The sequence below is a fragment of the Nuphar pumila genome, chromosome 1 (assembly GCF_984573655.1).
Source record: "Nuphar pumila chromosome 1, dmNupPumi1.hap1.1, whole genome shotgun sequence".
In the NCBI taxonomy this organism is placed as follows: Eukaryota; Viridiplantae; Streptophyta; class Magnoliopsida; order Nymphaeales; family Nymphaeaceae; genus Nuphar; species Nuphar pumila.
This window is the reverse complement of record NC_143249.1, coordinates 49,499,576-49,516,369: the sequence shown is the minus strand read 5'-3', so window position 1 is coordinate 49,516,369 and position 16,794 is coordinate 49,499,576. Positions and strand designations below refer to the sequence as shown.

The 16,794-nt window shown below is 36.2% G+C and overlaps 1 protein-coding gene across 1 annotated transcript; it reads right to left on the bottom strand.

Moving 5' to 3' along the window:
• Nucleotides 1-2,779: 2,779 nt before the first annotated feature.
• Nucleotides 2,780-3,833, bottom strand: LOC149848902 (pollen-specific protein C13-like). The gene is made up of 2 exons (XM_089997974.1): nucleotides 3,527-3,833; nucleotides 2,780-3,429 (listed from the first exon to the last, which is right to left on the bottom strand). Exons 1-2 carry the CDS (start codon nucleotides 3,687-3,689, stop codon nucleotides 3,098-3,100), a joined length of 495 nt encoding a protein of 164 aa, XP_089854100.1. The 5' UTR covers nucleotides 3,690-3,833; the 3' UTR covers nucleotides 2,780-3,097.
• Between the last annotated feature and the right edge of the window lie 12,961 nt (nucleotides 3,834-16,794).

The following is a 16,794-nucleotide window of genomic DNA, read 5'->3' as shown; positions in this document are numbered from 1 at the left end:
TCACCTTTGTGTTTTCTTTTTATTGCATCTTCTGTTTGGGTGGGTTTGGATATCTCTCATTATGATCTTATGGATCTGATGATCCATGTGGGTGTATAGGGTATTAAGGGTTTTTGAGAGGGATATAACAATACTTTAAGATCAATAGGAGTATCATGGGCAGCATTCAAATTGTTTGAGGGCAAGGAAGTCATTCCACCAGGCTCAATGCCGCACTAGGGGCAGGATGGTTCATTAACATGGTTTAACGCCTCATAGGGGCAGTTTGGTCATCTTACCAAGCTCAACGCTGCCTCCCTTGGGAGCGTTCTCATCCCTTGGCTGAAGAGAGAATCTCTCCGGCATTGATAAATACTTGTATAACAATATTGTAAAGGATGCTAGTTTTCTGATTTTAATACAATTGAGACTTTCTCAATTTGGGCCTACTCGTAATTGGATCAGTTCTTTCATTTTGAAAGGGATTGGCTCCTTAGAATATTTTCAAAGGAGATACCTTCATTCTCCACTTACCAAAACCGTGTAAGCCCCACTTTCTTAAATCTCAATCCTTCTCTCTCTCTCCTGTACACGCCTCCCTCCTCTGTCCTTTCTCCATTCAGGCCTTCTCTTCTCTCTCACATTTTTCCTAAGCTCTCTCTCTCTCCCTCTCATGCCCACGCAAGAACTCTCTCTCTCCTTCCTTGTCTCCTTTTCTATTTCCCCTTGTCTCTAACCTCACCCACGTATCAGAGAAATAATAGTAAATACCATTAACAAGAATAGGTTTTAGTTTAAAGATGAGTGAACGTTGTCTTGGTGCATGTCGAACCTTAATGTAGATGCTTTATCGAGAGAATGAATGATGGTTCTTTTTTCATTTTTATGTTTTTTATATGTGAATATATAATAAATGAAAGCTTCAACTTGCTCATTATATAATAAATTGTCTTAAATAAGAAATAATCTTCATTTTGGATTGATACCTTTGACTTGACGTGACTCGCTCAGTTCACTAATTCGCTGCACCCTGGACGATTCTTGAGCAAGCTCCAATGAATCAAGCCAGTTTGATATAGGTAACTGTAGTCTAGAAAGAGTTGCTAGAACCCCATAATCATGGAGTATGAACTCCGACATTAATCTCTTTATCAATGCTATTTATATGTGTTTACCCGTTAATAATGCACCCCCATTTGATTAGATATTAGTATTTCTCCATTTACTGTTTTCTAGCTTTCACGAAATTGATTCCCTTTTGTCTATAATATTGGAGCTCATCATGCCTGACGGGATAACATGCTTAACAGTACCTAGATCCACATTTCTATTTCTACTCTCCTATTTATTCTACCTTGAATCCAAGTTTGGGCAAGGTTTAATTTACTTTTATTCTTTTTATTTTCCTACTCAACTAAAGTAAAGGAAGAAAGGGGCACAAAATTAATTTATTGCTATTGTTAGTCAATATCTCTTTCATTCCTGGTTACATCGGTAACTATAATGGAAAAGGGGAATGCCAATGCATCAGGCAATTAACAATTGATCTCTATCAATATACTTGCTAAAGAATTGAACTAGTTATCTCACATTGAAATTACTCCTTTAAACCAAATATATTAATTCTCTGATATGATAAGCGCGTGAAGAAAGTTGCTAAACCATGAAAGCTACAAACATCCCCAGGGGTTGGCCAATTAACTACTGCCTACATCTTTGAGGGGTCAACCTTCATTCCTTTAGATGACATGACAAATCATAAGAAAATGACACTAGATGTCACGAAGGCACCCCTTTTGCATTCACATACAATTTCTCCCTGCATAATATTCTAAAACTTGCCTCAAGTGTGACACATGTTCCATCTCACTAAGGCTGTAAACAAGAATATCATCGCAATGACCGAAGCACCTATGTCATAACATTCATAAAAAATACTGAGCGCATTCGACAAACCTAAAGGCATGACTCATAGTCTGTGAGACAAACCGAGCGAATGACTTTATGCATGCAAGACCAGCAAGGTTGATATCTGTGAAACAGATTAAGGCTCTGTTTGGGATCCTCGAATTGGTAGTGAGCTAGGCAGTACCCTCTGCTCTTTAGGAGCAATGCATCGCGGTTTCCCCAGCACTTTGTTGCATGAGCATCGTAGGGATGCGAAACTGGTGCATTGGAGGTGGAGATGGAAATCAGAACACCACATTTCAAAACCATTCACCAAAAAAAAAAAAACTTTATTTTAGCATCTTCATTCCCAACACCGCATTTTGGCACAACCGTATTTTAGCAACACATGAAAACAGTGTTTCCATCCCTATGCAGGCTTCCAAACAGAGCCTAGAAATAGAAAATCCACCAGTTCCCAAACAAAGCCTAGAAATAGAAAATCCACCAGTTCTGCTAATTTGTCATGTCAATAAATAAAATCAAATTGGTGAACACATTGTAGTCTTAATCTCATCTCAAATTTACAAGTTCAATCAGATTTTGCCTACAGAAGAAGGCTCCCCGTTATCGGTGGCAGTGATGGGCTGATTAAGGAACGGTGTCAATCGCCCCTGCAAATTACATCAAGAGGGCATGCACTTTTCTTTTCTTTTTCCCTGTTTTTGGTGAAAATCCCTCGTTACTGAATGACAAATCACGAAAAGGTTAAAGCCCATCAAAGTTGAAATCCCCCTGCCCATTCAAGCCAGAAAGCTTTTATGTTAATCTTGTGGAATTTGTTGGTGATTAATGCTGGTGTCCACGAGCGATAGATGAACATGAATCACTCCACCACTAGATGGTGATGGTGGATGACCGCCAAAACAAAGCGTTCTTACCCATATATTAATGTTCAAGCAACCAACAAACGTGCATGACAAATCACGAAAAGGTTATCCACACTTCAACTTGCCCCAATTCCGAAAACCCAAAGAAGAAACAATACCATTTGCTCGATCCATTACCTTGAAGGTACATTTGGCGCAGCAAGCGTTTCAGATCGAAAACCCCATCCCCCACTACTACCACTCATACGCTACCATACTAAAGATGCAAAGATCAAACAAAATAAAAGCTACCAACATAACATTTTTTTTCTTACTTCATGTAAGGAAGACGACGGATCATCTTAGTCGTCCAGCTCGTCCAGCTCGTACTGCTTGACTAACTCTGCGCAGACAGGGAGGGGCCTGTCGGCAACGAAGCCCAGCGAGTTGGCGTATCTGGTGTCGGAGGGTATGCCGTTGTTGTGGGTGAGGGGGACCCCAGCGCGCTCGCGGCCGATCTGGACCTGGGTGCAGCCGCGCTGAGGGCTGCCGACCAAGACGGCCTCACAGATCTCCTTCTGGTGGTCGTTGGCCACGGGGATGCGGTACGTCCCCGTCCCGTCCGTCACTCCCTCGGTGCTGTAAGTCACAAATCCACTCACCCTGTCCTTGCACTCGACCTTAACCTTAGCACCTGTGCCAATCCATCCATCCATCCATCACAAACAAGGAAATCAAACGGTAAAAGAATCCCAAAAGGAAAAACCGGAAAGAGAGGAGGCAGATCAAGCCTGCTATGTAGGTGGTGACGGGGGACTCGAATCCGATGCGGCAGGTGTCGCAGTAAACGCGGCCGTGGACGATGAAGTTGTTCTGGGAGTGGGAGCAGTGGGCGATCCCCACCACTGCAGAAAGCATACAGAGGTAAGCCAACATCACCACGGGTCGAGCCATCGATGCAGAGAGAGAGAGAGAGAGGGAAGGGGAAATCCTGAGATGCGGGAGGAAGGAGTAGAGGAGGACTGGACTGGAGGAGAAAGAAAGGAAGCACTGTCGCCTGTTGGTGGGTGATTTTATTGATGAGAAGCACAGGCTTGCCAGCTCTTTGCGCATTTGAGCTGTCGGTTAGTACTTAATGCATGAATCCGAGGTCGTATTTTTAATTTAAAAAAAGTGTTATTTATTTATTTTTAATAACAAGACCCCTCGTCGAAGTATACAAAAACCATCACATAGGGCAGGTTAATACTTAGTCTTAATGCATAAATCCGAGTTCATATATATATATTTTTTAAAGTTTTATTTATTTATTACCCAGGTGGGGCCCCACAACCATCCTGCTTTACGTGTCAATTTTAATAATTGATTTCCAAACAACTTAAGAAGGCTGATGTAGTCTCTCATCCAAACCAACGCCTCCCGTTTTGTGCTAGGGTGTGTTGGGCAAAAAGGTAAAGATAAAGCAATCGGATCTTTGGTATTTCTGTTTTGATTGCATGTCCCGTGATTACTGCGACTGTTGGCAGCTATATCACAAAGATAGGTTCACGTGAGTTAAGATTTGCAAGCTCATTTTTTTTGGGGAAAATGGGACACTAAGTACATGAAGGCCTCGTATATATAAATTTAAGGATATTTTATCAATGAAAATCTTGAATTTACTTTTAAAAAAGTAAGTTTGGATCACCGAATGTCAAAATTATAATAACAAAAAAAGTTAGTGGGTATTGGTGATGATGGCCACCGTGGTTTGTGGTGGTGGATAACGGTGGAGGGTGACGGTGATAATGGTGATTATGTGAATGATAATTATAATATTGATGGTTATAATAGGAATGGTAGTACAAATGGTGGTAATGGTAATGGTAATAACGATGGTGGTGATAGTAACTCTAGTGATGGTAATGATTAATGCTGATGACGGTGGTGATAGCAATGGTAGTGATTGATGGTGATAATGGTGGTGATAGATGATGATGGTAGTGAAGGCAATGTTTGAGCACGGTGATGGTAATAGTGATGATAGTAGCAATGGTTGCAGTGATAGTAGTGATGACAATGACCATTGATGATAATGTAACAGTGACAGTTAAATCATGATGTGGTGATTGATAAGTGGTGGTATTGATGAGCATGATAGGGTAAAAATAGAAGAAAAAAAGTAGGAAAAAAAAGTAGGTCTTCTTTTATATTTTACCAAAAAGGTGTGAAATTTATAAAATGTCATTAGAAAAAATTAAAGGAAAAAAATCCAAACTACTGTTGTCAGTATAATCGACCATGAATAGTTTTTTAAGTGATTCAGGTGTTGAATTGAGCGATACCGATTCAAGGCTGAATTGCCTAACTTTTAACCATAAAAAGACATGGTCAAAACAACATTAATAAAAATTTATTTTTACCATTTTTTCATATATATAAATTTTAAATTAATTGGTTGAGGATTGTTTGGTATCGATTTTCTAATGATAGAATAGGTATTGAGCGATTCAGGCCAACTCACATTGATGGGAGGGTGTTATGTATTCTCCTTCGAAGATGCACTGTTTGCTACCGTGCGTGTTCGGGGGTCCAAATGAGCGCTACATATATAAGCACGTGGGGCTCGTATCCTTGTGTGTCGGCATCACTTAGTATTAGAGTCCAGTGAAGTTGCAAAAACTTAACTACCCTTTTTCGCCATTATCGCCATAAAATGATGGTTCAAAAAAAGGACAAAAATGCCCTCCAACCAAAAAAGGGAAACGATGATTCGAGAAAAGAACAAAAATATCCTCCATCTAGAAAGTCGAGGATGATGTTAACTCTTCAAAGTCCAAACATTTTACTTGCACCATCTGTTGTAATAGGAGCTCCCTTTGACGACACACTCTTTACCGTCGTCTGCTGCCGCCGGAGCACCCTTTGCCGTCGTCTCGAATTCAGGTTCTCGCCTTGGTTTTCAACTTGTGTTACAACACATTGCCACCTTCTCGTTCCTGCCTTGTGTCACAAAACATTCCCGGGTTCGTTCCTACCTCATGAAGATAACTATAAATTGATCGACTGGTTCAATCATTGGTGAACGTCATAAGGGCATTTGTCGACCATCTCTTTTTACAGTCTTCTCTTTTTCTTCATTTTCGTTAGGCAGTATGGAAAAAAGTAATGACGCACAAAGATTCCAACAAGTGCCATTAAGGCGTCGTGAGTACCTTTTCATGTCATCATGCTATTGTTGAAGAACGTATGTCGTTGTGACTGCCATTAAGGCGTTGTTTTGTTATTGCAAGTGGTTCTTGTCTTTTTGATGGTTTAAAAATTAAAGATATTTGTAAGACGTTGGGACCTGTTAACAAGAATGCTTGTTTACATATGCGAGGAAGGACCTCTACCCCATCCGGTATCGTCCATTCACTCAGTATATGCAATGTATCATAAATCACGATTGTAGTAACATATTATTGATTTATGAGATATTGTTTTGTTTGTTAATATCGATTTGTAAGCTATTATGCTGAATTTCTGTATCGATTTCTAATATATTTTGCGATATGTATATTGATTTGTAAGACGTTATGTGTTTTGTAGTGTCGATTTGTAAGCTATTATGCTGAATTGTCATATCGATTTGTAATATATTATGCGATATGTATACCGATTTATAAGATATTATGTGTTTTCTAGTATCGATTTGTAAGATATTTATAGAAATAATTTTAAAACGTGTGCATGCAGAAATACATTATTGTGCGCTTGTGGTGACGATTTTCATATTCAAATCATTGTTCATTTAGCGATTTCTATTGAAATCACTTCAGAGTGTCGTAGATATAATTAAATCGCTGTCATGTGAGCTATTGTCAACACAAATATACGACAAATCGTTTCTTTTATTGGCATGGTAAATAACAACTCAATGCATAGTATAAGCAAATAACAAATTGATATTGCTTTTATACTGTGATTCATTCAATCATTTCTTTGGCTTACTTAACCTTATCGGTATCCATTGTTATATGCATCTTAATTAAATTGTAATAAACGTATGCGCTGACTAATGCAAATTGATATCTTGCTTATGACAGTGGTAAGCTTATTATCTGGTTGCAGTGAAGATAATCTATCTCAATCATTGAAAAGTTATGGAGAAGTGAATACCTGTATTAATGACGCACCTGAAGAAGTGAACATGTGCACTAATGATGTATATGATAATAAGGGTGCAGGCATTGGATTCACTATTGACTTAAATGTTCTAGCAGAAGAAATGTAATTTTATAATGAGGTAGACGATCATGACAGTATACTTGATAAAGGTGCAGGCATTGAGAATGTACATGATAGTACACTTGACTCTGTTTCCGTAGAAGGAATGTAGTTTAATAATGAGGAAGCTGCATATAAATTTTACAATGATTATGCCTTAAAACTTGACTTCAGTGTTACAAGGTATTCTTGGTCAAAAAATGCACAGGGTGTCATGGTGAGAAAGACATATGTTTGTTCTAAGGAAGGTTGAAAGAAGTCAAGTGAAAATCCAACAAGGAGCAAGCCAGATTCAAGATGTGGATGTCCAACGAGAATGGTGTTAAGAAGACTTCCGAATGGAAAATATATAGTTCGTACTTTAATCAGTGATCATAACCATGATCTAGCATCTTCATTTATGATTCCTATGTTAACGTCATATCGTAAAGTAACTGAAGTGCATATTGCAATTGCTGAAATAGCTGATAGCACCGCCATTGCACCAAAGAAAACATATAATTTGTGCACGCAGATAGATGATGGTCGCGAAAATATGTCATTCACACCTATGAATCTAGGAAACCACTTGAGAAGGAAGATGACATATAACAAGAAGAATGAAGAAATATGTTCTTTGGTTGATTACTTACAGAAAAAATCAAGCATTGATCCTGGTTTCTTTAGTGCAATGCAACTGGATGAAGATGGATATGTTATGAATATGTTTTGGGCAGATTCAAAGTCAAGAATTGATTATGAATGCTTCAATGATGTGCTTGTTTTTTATACGACAGTGAAGATTAATACTGAATAATGGTCATTTATGTCGTTTGTTGAAGTGAACCATCACTCACAGAGTTGTATATTAGGCGACACTTTTTTGTATGACCAGATCAAAGAAAGTTTTGAGTGGTTGTTTATAGTATTTACATAGGCAATGAATGAGAAACAACCTGAAGCTGTATTTACAGATGGTGATCACGCAATTGCGACTGTAGTGTCTCATGTATGGCTAGATGCACATCATCGCCTTCAAAATGCAACAAAGAACATATGACACATATTTAATCAGAAGACAGGGTTTGACAAAAAGTTTACAAGGTGTGTACTTGAGAGCGTAGACGAGGTCACCTTTATGTCTGATTGTGAGAAAATGATTCAGATGTACGACCTTAAAGACTGTGTGTGGTTACAAAATTTATATGCAGAAAAAGAGAAGTGGGCATTGACATATGAAAGACAATACTTTTGTGTAGGTATGATAAGCACACAAAGAGCTGAATCTATGCATGCCACACTGAAAAAAAACCTTTTATTCATATTTAACAATGTTTTGCTTCATGGAACAATATGAATTATTTATAGATGGTCTTAGACAGAATGAGCTTGAACAAGATGTGAAATGCTTCAATACACACCCTGTAACTTTGGGCATGAAAATATTGATGCGGCCTGCAGATCTGTATACACTAACTGTATTTGAATAGATTAAGAAGAAGGTTATACAAGTTATGAATTACAACATAAAAGGACACATGCAAATCAAGAATATGCACAAATACCATATTGTATGAGAGAGCGAAGAGCATCCGAAAATGCAAGAAACATATGTTATGTGCAATGTTGACAACAAAACAATTGAATGCACGTACAACATGTATGAATTCAAAGGTATTTTATGCCATCATGCATTAAATACACTTAATCAAGAGAAGAAATAAGAAATACCTGAGTCATATTTAATGCAAAAATGGATGAGACAAACAATGATTAAACTGTTGGATACAGATAATGTTAGTCAATCTGGTGTTGATGAGAAGTGCCACATAGCCTCCTGTTACCAACAACTATGTAGGTCACTTATGCATGTTGAGGATTTGACATCGAAAAGTGAAGAAGCCTATGTATGCATGAGAAAAGTGTCAAGGGAGTTACTTGAAAATGTGCAGTTAATTCACCATCAGTCTGTTGTAGCTCATGAAGACTAGTCCAAGAAAATGAGAATGAACAACGGAGGTGAAAATCATGCTTCTCTTGACACTTATGAGAAGTTACGTCGAAGTGTAAACATCATCTTCAACAAGTCAGGAGTCAACGTTGTAGATTATGATGGAGAAAATCATCTAGCGAAGGGTATCAAAAGAAAACTTGCCTTTGATCACAGTCGTCAGAGGACAAAGTGTGCGCTAGAATTGGTTGGCAAAAAAAAGTCTAAGAAATAACCAACCTCTAAGCAAAAGCAACCAAGCCCTTCGCATGAACAGGTATGTAATACATTATATTGCTTTCAATGTAAATTACATTACGTGCAACTTATCAATATCTAACTTGTATAATTTTCAACATGCAGTAATACCCTACAGACGTGCACTATAACGTTGGAACCTTCAATCCTTCCAACCAGTTTTTTCGGAATGATAGCTTTAGTTTTACAAGTCTTTTGGTATGTAATCAATGTTGGGAGGATGTTTGCATTTCTTGTGAAACTTAATGTAGTGTCTTATATTTTTCTGTTTCATGACAGGTTCAGATTAATTCAAAAGCGAGCTATGAAACACAGGAATCACGAGTGAATTCTATTTAAGTCTTACCATAAAGTTAGTTGTTATGCCTCTTTGCATGACCCAATTTTCACATTGTCGGATTTGTTAAGAGTTTAACAAAACAGGAGGTGAATATGCTTATACAGTGGATGGTTTTATTAAGAAAGAGTTTTTGGATGAAGCCATTTTCATAGATCACCATTCATGAAAATGGCTTCATCAAAAAAGCTATGGAATACAAGAATGACGTGTGAATTCTGTTGAATAATGTATCTTTCACATGTATAAATCATTGTAATATGTATCATTCATATGTATAAATCGTTATCTCATCTAGCTTATAGAGCTATAATTTTGATACCATAGGTAAATCGTCGTTGCTCAGTGCTTATACAATTAGTGAAAATCGTTGTCTCATCTAGCCTTCACATATACAAATCATTATACATATATTGTAGTTGAATTGTTGCACAAAAAATTATCCTGTAAATAATCTTAAAAGCAAAAAGTTGTTACATTTACTACCTGTGCATGATCGCTGTTAAATCGTTGTAGCATAATTTTTAAACCATTAGTAAATCGCCTCTATGGTGATTTATTTGGTATATAAATCGTTATACCATGTAGTGTCCTATCATGATTTACACAATGACGTCTATGTCGACCACAACTAGATGAAAATTGCACTGCATGAGTACAAATCACAGTAAAAGTGCATGGTCAATGTTTATGCAAATCGTTTCAGTCGTTTATCAATGTTTGTGCAAATTGTTTCAGTCGTTTATCAATCAATATGTAAATTGTGATAGGAACACAACTCATAAAAGCAAATCAGTGGCATTTTCACAGTACACAACGGTAAACGCTTGTTCAATTTTATTTATGAAGACTGACCATTACAACGATTTATTCAGTGGCATTTATGTTCTACACTTATTAAAATAAATTTATACACTTATAGAATGTCATGTTACAAAAAAGAATTATAGAATTACAACAAAAAATTATAGAATCTCAAAAATAATTATCAGGACATCGATTTGTACTTATGAAGTTACCACGACAACGATATCAATATGTTTGTAAAACCCTAATATCTGTGTAAACCGTAATACGAAGTTACCATGAACATAACAACAATTTGTTCACATAGACAAAGCTCGCAAAAGCAAATTAAATCATGATAGAAAAAATACGTAAAATGATTTACTTATATCAGTTTGCAACTATTACTGAAATCGATTTATACTTTACTAAGTCTAAATATCGTTTCGATTTGTGTATACGTGAGTAAAACCCTACAAATGTAAAACCCTTATATAGATCTATGTAAAACCCTACCCGACCTGACTCGATCCGTTGTCCAGGTCTAAAACCCTAATCTATTTAACCTCTCTTCCTCTTTTCTATGGCAACGCAACTCATTCATCTTCTTCTTTTTTCTCCTTCGCCTTCGTCTTCTTCTTTTTCTCTGCCTTTGTCCATTGTTGTACAGATAGTGTTCCTTTAGTGATGATTATGTTGGTTATCTTTTGTGTATACATCGATATATTTGTGACACATACGATTGTGGCGTATTTGTCATGAAGTATATCGAAGCTCACTGGAGCAACTATAAATATTTTGCATGATAGACAGGGGGTGATGCTGATGACCATCTATTTGTTCTATTCTTACTACCAGACCCTCCATTGTTTGCAAACCATACTTTACAGTTGGAAAAATATTTGTCTAATCTTCGATATACTTCATGACAAATATACTACAGTCGTGCGAGCTTCATCTTCTCCACGTATTCTGCAGCTTCATTCCTATATTGTAAAAGCAATTTATCATGTAGCCCATCGGCTCCTTCAAGGGGGCAGTGCCTGAGCTGAAGTTTGTGAAGCATATTCGCAAGAGTGCACCATTTCTAAAGTCTCTAAGAATCACATCGCTATTTGGATGAGGATTGCATTAGAAGCATCAGAAGCACATCACTATTTGGACATGGATTGTATTAGAAGCACATCATTATTTGGACATGGGTTTCATACTGGTGATGATTGTTGTTTTCTTTGATGATGATGGTCATGTATTGTATCTAAGCCAAACCATTGGTCATGATGTATTATAACTAAATGCTAATATTTTTTGTATATGAATGTGGTTGTAAATCATGTGAATTTGTAGTTACGAAGTTACAATGAGAACGATATGTCTTTATTTGTCTTTGTGAACGAAATCGATTTGTATTTAAGAAGTTAACTCAAATTGTATCATTGAAGTTACTTCAAATTGTATTGTCCATGACTAAAACCCTAATCTATTTAAAAAAAAGAATACATTGTTTAGTGGCACTAGTGTTACATCGATTTATACTTTAGTAATTCTAAATGGGACATTGATTTATACCGTTGAAGCAGCCATTTTGTAAATCACGATAGGAAATATCGTTGACATAAACATAGCCCGTAAAATCAAATTGCGATAGCACGTAGCCTTCATATGTACAAATCATTTCAACCTTTTATCAATCATTGTGTAAATCATAATAGCAAGACCGTAAAAGCAAATTATGATTTCCACTGTGCACAACGCTAATCGTTTTTACAATTATCATTTACGAATGTCAAACATTACAATAATTTGTTCAGTGGCACTAGTGTTTTATGCTTTTTAAAAAAATAATACGTTGTCCAGGCTGTCCATCACCGACTCGACCGATTTTCTAGGTCTAAAACCCTAATATATTTAACCTCTCTTCCTCTTTTCTTCGATATACTTCATGAGAAATATGTTACAATCATGCGGGCTCCATCTTCTCTGCCTACTGGGATCCATATCTTATACAGCTTCGTCAACTCTGCCTCGAAGCTTTCTCCACTAGCTCGCAGGCATGAACACATGCGAAGCCTTATATGTGATCAATCTAAAATAAACAAGGGGACCACGATTGTGGCATATTTGTCATGAAGTATATCAAACTTTACGCAGAATATAACAATGACAAATATGCTACAATCATGCGGTTCCAACTTATTGGCGTGTTTAGTAAAATTAAAATTTTATTTTAACCCAAAGAGATTTACATAATTTGTATACACAATCTTACAAAATTTGTATATATAGTCTACAAAATTTGTTAGAAGTCTTTGTACATCATATTACTCCTAGGGAGGTCGCGCCATTCATTGTCTTCTAAGTATTCTTGCCGGTTGAGTTTTTTTCTCTTACATAATTAGAAACTCTGTCAAATTTCACATAGTTCTGTGCAAAATCCAGGTATATCATCCTGCAATAAAAAGGTAATGTAACACCAATATATAAATTGAGTCCCCAATAATAGAGGATAATAAAACATGTTTAAGTGTAGAGCATATAGCATCAAAATCAGGTTCTCATTCATTGTATATTGCTTCAATATACTTTATTATAAATACGTCGTAATCGATACCATTATTTTATAAAGGAGTATTGTGTACTGAGTGAAACGTTCACTCGCCAATGTCAACACCCAAAACGTCTTTGACGAATCCCTCCTATGGTTAATGCAGAAGCAAGTAAATTTCAGGTCACTGTACAAGATACAATACACTTATAAATGAAACCTTACCAAATGTATAACATCACATTGTACACCAGTGTAAAAGTCCAATGAGTTATAGCACCATAATTGTTTTTTCTGTAAACCCATCACGTATAAGACCCAATCCTGAACAGTTTACCAGAGTGTAGGAATCAATATCTACAAATTGATATAATATCTTACAAATCGTGTTAGGATTGTTATGCCTAAACCTTGGACAAGAAGTTTCTTCACTTACCTTTTCACATGACCAAAAGTCTCCGCAGTGATCATTATTACCCCAGCATGGTAGTCCATCTTGAAATCCAATGGAGTATGGCATTCGGCAAACAAAACTCTGTTGAACAAAATAGTGATAATAGTAAGGTTAAAACAGAAAGTAACAAGAGTAAATAAAAATAAATAAATATATAATAGAACCGTTATACCATGAAATAAGGGGTGATGATGCGTCTAGTATTGGTTGTCGTGTTGCTTTGAATATATATATCAAAATCGGATATAGTTTGTTTGCAACAAATATGCATGTGTTAACATACATACCCATGACATACGTAAATATATATCTGATAGTGGTTTCATACCTACAAAATTACTGATAGTGTTCCTTCTGCAAATTCGTCTTGCAGCCGTTTGATGTTATCTTGGAGCTCTTTGCTTAGTTTTTGGGCACCGATTTTTGTGGATGTTCCACTGACATTAGCAGAATATTCATTAAACGGTATTGAAATTCCTTTCTACAGTACATAACACAAATCAAATTTATGCCATAAAAGAGACAAATTTTGAAGAAACTCGTCACGAGGTTTAGACAATATACGTCTTCCTCACCATCACTGGTCATGTAGCTACCGTCGTCTCCTTCCTCTCCATTGTTGGCCGTGTAGCTGTCATCGTCTCCTTTCTTGACATTGATACCCCCTTTGCAAAATACAACTCAGGGTTTATGCTCGATTCACGAACATATTGTTTATAAAGGAAATGTCGGTTCATCTATTCTTTAATCATGAAGCAAAGCAAAGCGACACCCTCCTAAACTTGTGCGACATGTCATTCATATATAAAGGAAACATCGTTTCACATACTGCATATTTTCAAAAACCTTGTGCAAATAAATTACATTGTGCATTAATTAAATTAAAAAATATCGTTTCATCTGACATACCATCCATTTTAAAAAACCGCACGCAAATAAATTGCATTGTGCATTAATTAAATTAAAAAGCGCCATTTCATCTACCTTTTACAGAACTAGTCAACACGATAGGACGTATCAAGTAAATCGTGATAGCACATATCATTACAGTGAAATCGGTTTGCAACTAGGTCTCGATTTGTAGTTTACTAAGTCTAAACATCGTGTCGATTTGTCCCATGTTTTTCTTAACATATCGTTCACATTGACAAAGCTCGTAACAACAAATCACGATAGGACAAATATTGTTATATTATGAAACTTAAGTCTTTTGGTTATAAGTCGATTTGTATTCATCAAGTTAACTAGATTTGTAGTTTTCAATAAACATCATATTGATTTGTTTTTTTTTTCTCTTTTTTGTTTTAGCAGTCATTATGTAAATCGTGATAGGACAAATCGTTAACATAGACAAAGCTCGTCAATGTAAATTGCTATATGACAAATCGATAAAGTGAAATCGATTTGTAACTATTACTTAAATCACTATCAAGTTGTAAATCAATTTGTATTTATGAAGTTACCTCGATTTTTACTTTATCTACTTTACATATTGTCTCGATTTACAACTAAACCCTAAATTCTAAATCCCTAAACCATAAACTATAAACCTATAAATCCCAAAATCCTTAAACCTAAAACCTAAACCCCAAACCCCAAAACCTAAACCCTAATCCCTACAACATAAAACCCTAAACCCTAAAACCTAAATCCTAACCCTAAATTCCTAAACCATAAACCCGTAAATCCCAAAATCCTTAAACCTAAATCCTAATCCCCAAACCCTAAAACAATAAACCCTAAACCCTAAACCCTACAACATAAAACCCTAAACCCTAAACCCTAAACCCCAAACCATAAACCCCAAACCCCAAACCCTAAATTCTAAATCCCTAAATCATAAACCCATAAAACCCATTGGACTTTCACCTATACCCTAAACCCTAAACCTAAACTTTAAATTCTAAAACCCTAAACCCTAAACTCGTAAAACTCAAAATCCTTAAACCTAAAACCTAAACCTCAAACCCTAAAACCATAAACCTTAATCCCTAAAACATAAAACCCTAAACCCTAAACCCTAAACCCTAAACCCTAAACCCTAAACCCTAAACCCTAAACCCTAAACCCAAAATTCTAAAACCCTAAATCATAAACCCGTAAAACCCAAAATCCTTAAACCTAAACCCTAAACCCTAAACCCTAAACCCTACACCCTAAACCCTAAACCCTACACCCTAAACTCTAAACCCTAAACCCCAAAATCCCTAAACCCTAAATCGCAAACCCAAAACTGTGAACCCTAAACCCTAAACCGCAAACCCAAAACCCTGAACCCTAAAGCGTAAACTATAAACCCTAAATCCTATACCCTGAACCTGAAACCCTAAACACTAATTTCTAAAACCCTAAACCCTATACCCTGAACCTGAAACCCTAAACACTAATTTCTAAAACCCTAAACCCTAAACACTTAAAATCCAAAATCCGAAAACCTAAAACCTAAACCCTAAACCCTAAACCCTAAAGCCCTAAAACCCTAAACCTAAACCTAAACCTATCATGATAAAACATATCATTCACATAGACATAGCCCATAAAAACAAATCGTGATAGCACGTAGCCTTCATACATACAAATCGTTTCAACGTTTTATCAATCATTGTGTAAATCGTGATAGGTAGTCTGTAAAAGCGAACATATTATTCACATAGACAAAGCTCAAATAGGCAAACCACAATAGGATATTTAAACAGATTTGGTGGGATGGGACCTATTTAGCTCTCATCAAATCCAAACACAATCTAAACTACTATGTATATATATATATATATATATATATATATATATATATATATATATATATATATATATTAAGTAGGATCCATTTGGAATTTAGATAGATGCAAAACTTAAACCCTAAACCCTGAACCCTAAACTATATATATATAGAGAGAGATACACATTTACTTATATCAGTTTACAACTGTTACTAAAATATTATGAACAAAACAATAAAATCGATTTGCAATTGTTACTTAAATCGGTCTCAAGTTGTAAATCGATTTGTATTTATGAAGTTACCTCGATTTGTATTTACTAAGTCTAAACATCGTGTCGACTTGTGTACACATTCATAAAACCCTAGTATATGTAAAACCCTATTCTATGTAAAACCCTACCCGACCAGACCTGACCCGTGGTCCATGTATGAAATCCTAATCTATTTAACAACTCTTTCTCTTTTCTGCGGCAGCGCAACTTCTTCTTCTTCTTTTTTCTCCTTTGCTTTCATCTTCCTTCTTCTTTTTCCTTGTATACATCTCTTTGATCTATTCTTACTGTCGTACCCTCCATCGTTCACAAACCATCCTTCAAAGTTGGAAAAATATCTGCCTAATCTTCGATATACTTCATGACAAATATGCTACAGTCATGCAAGCTTCATCTTCTCCAGTGGTTCGCATAGAAAAGGGAACTACAGTCGAAACTTTTTGCACTAGAAATCGAAGTACATCACTA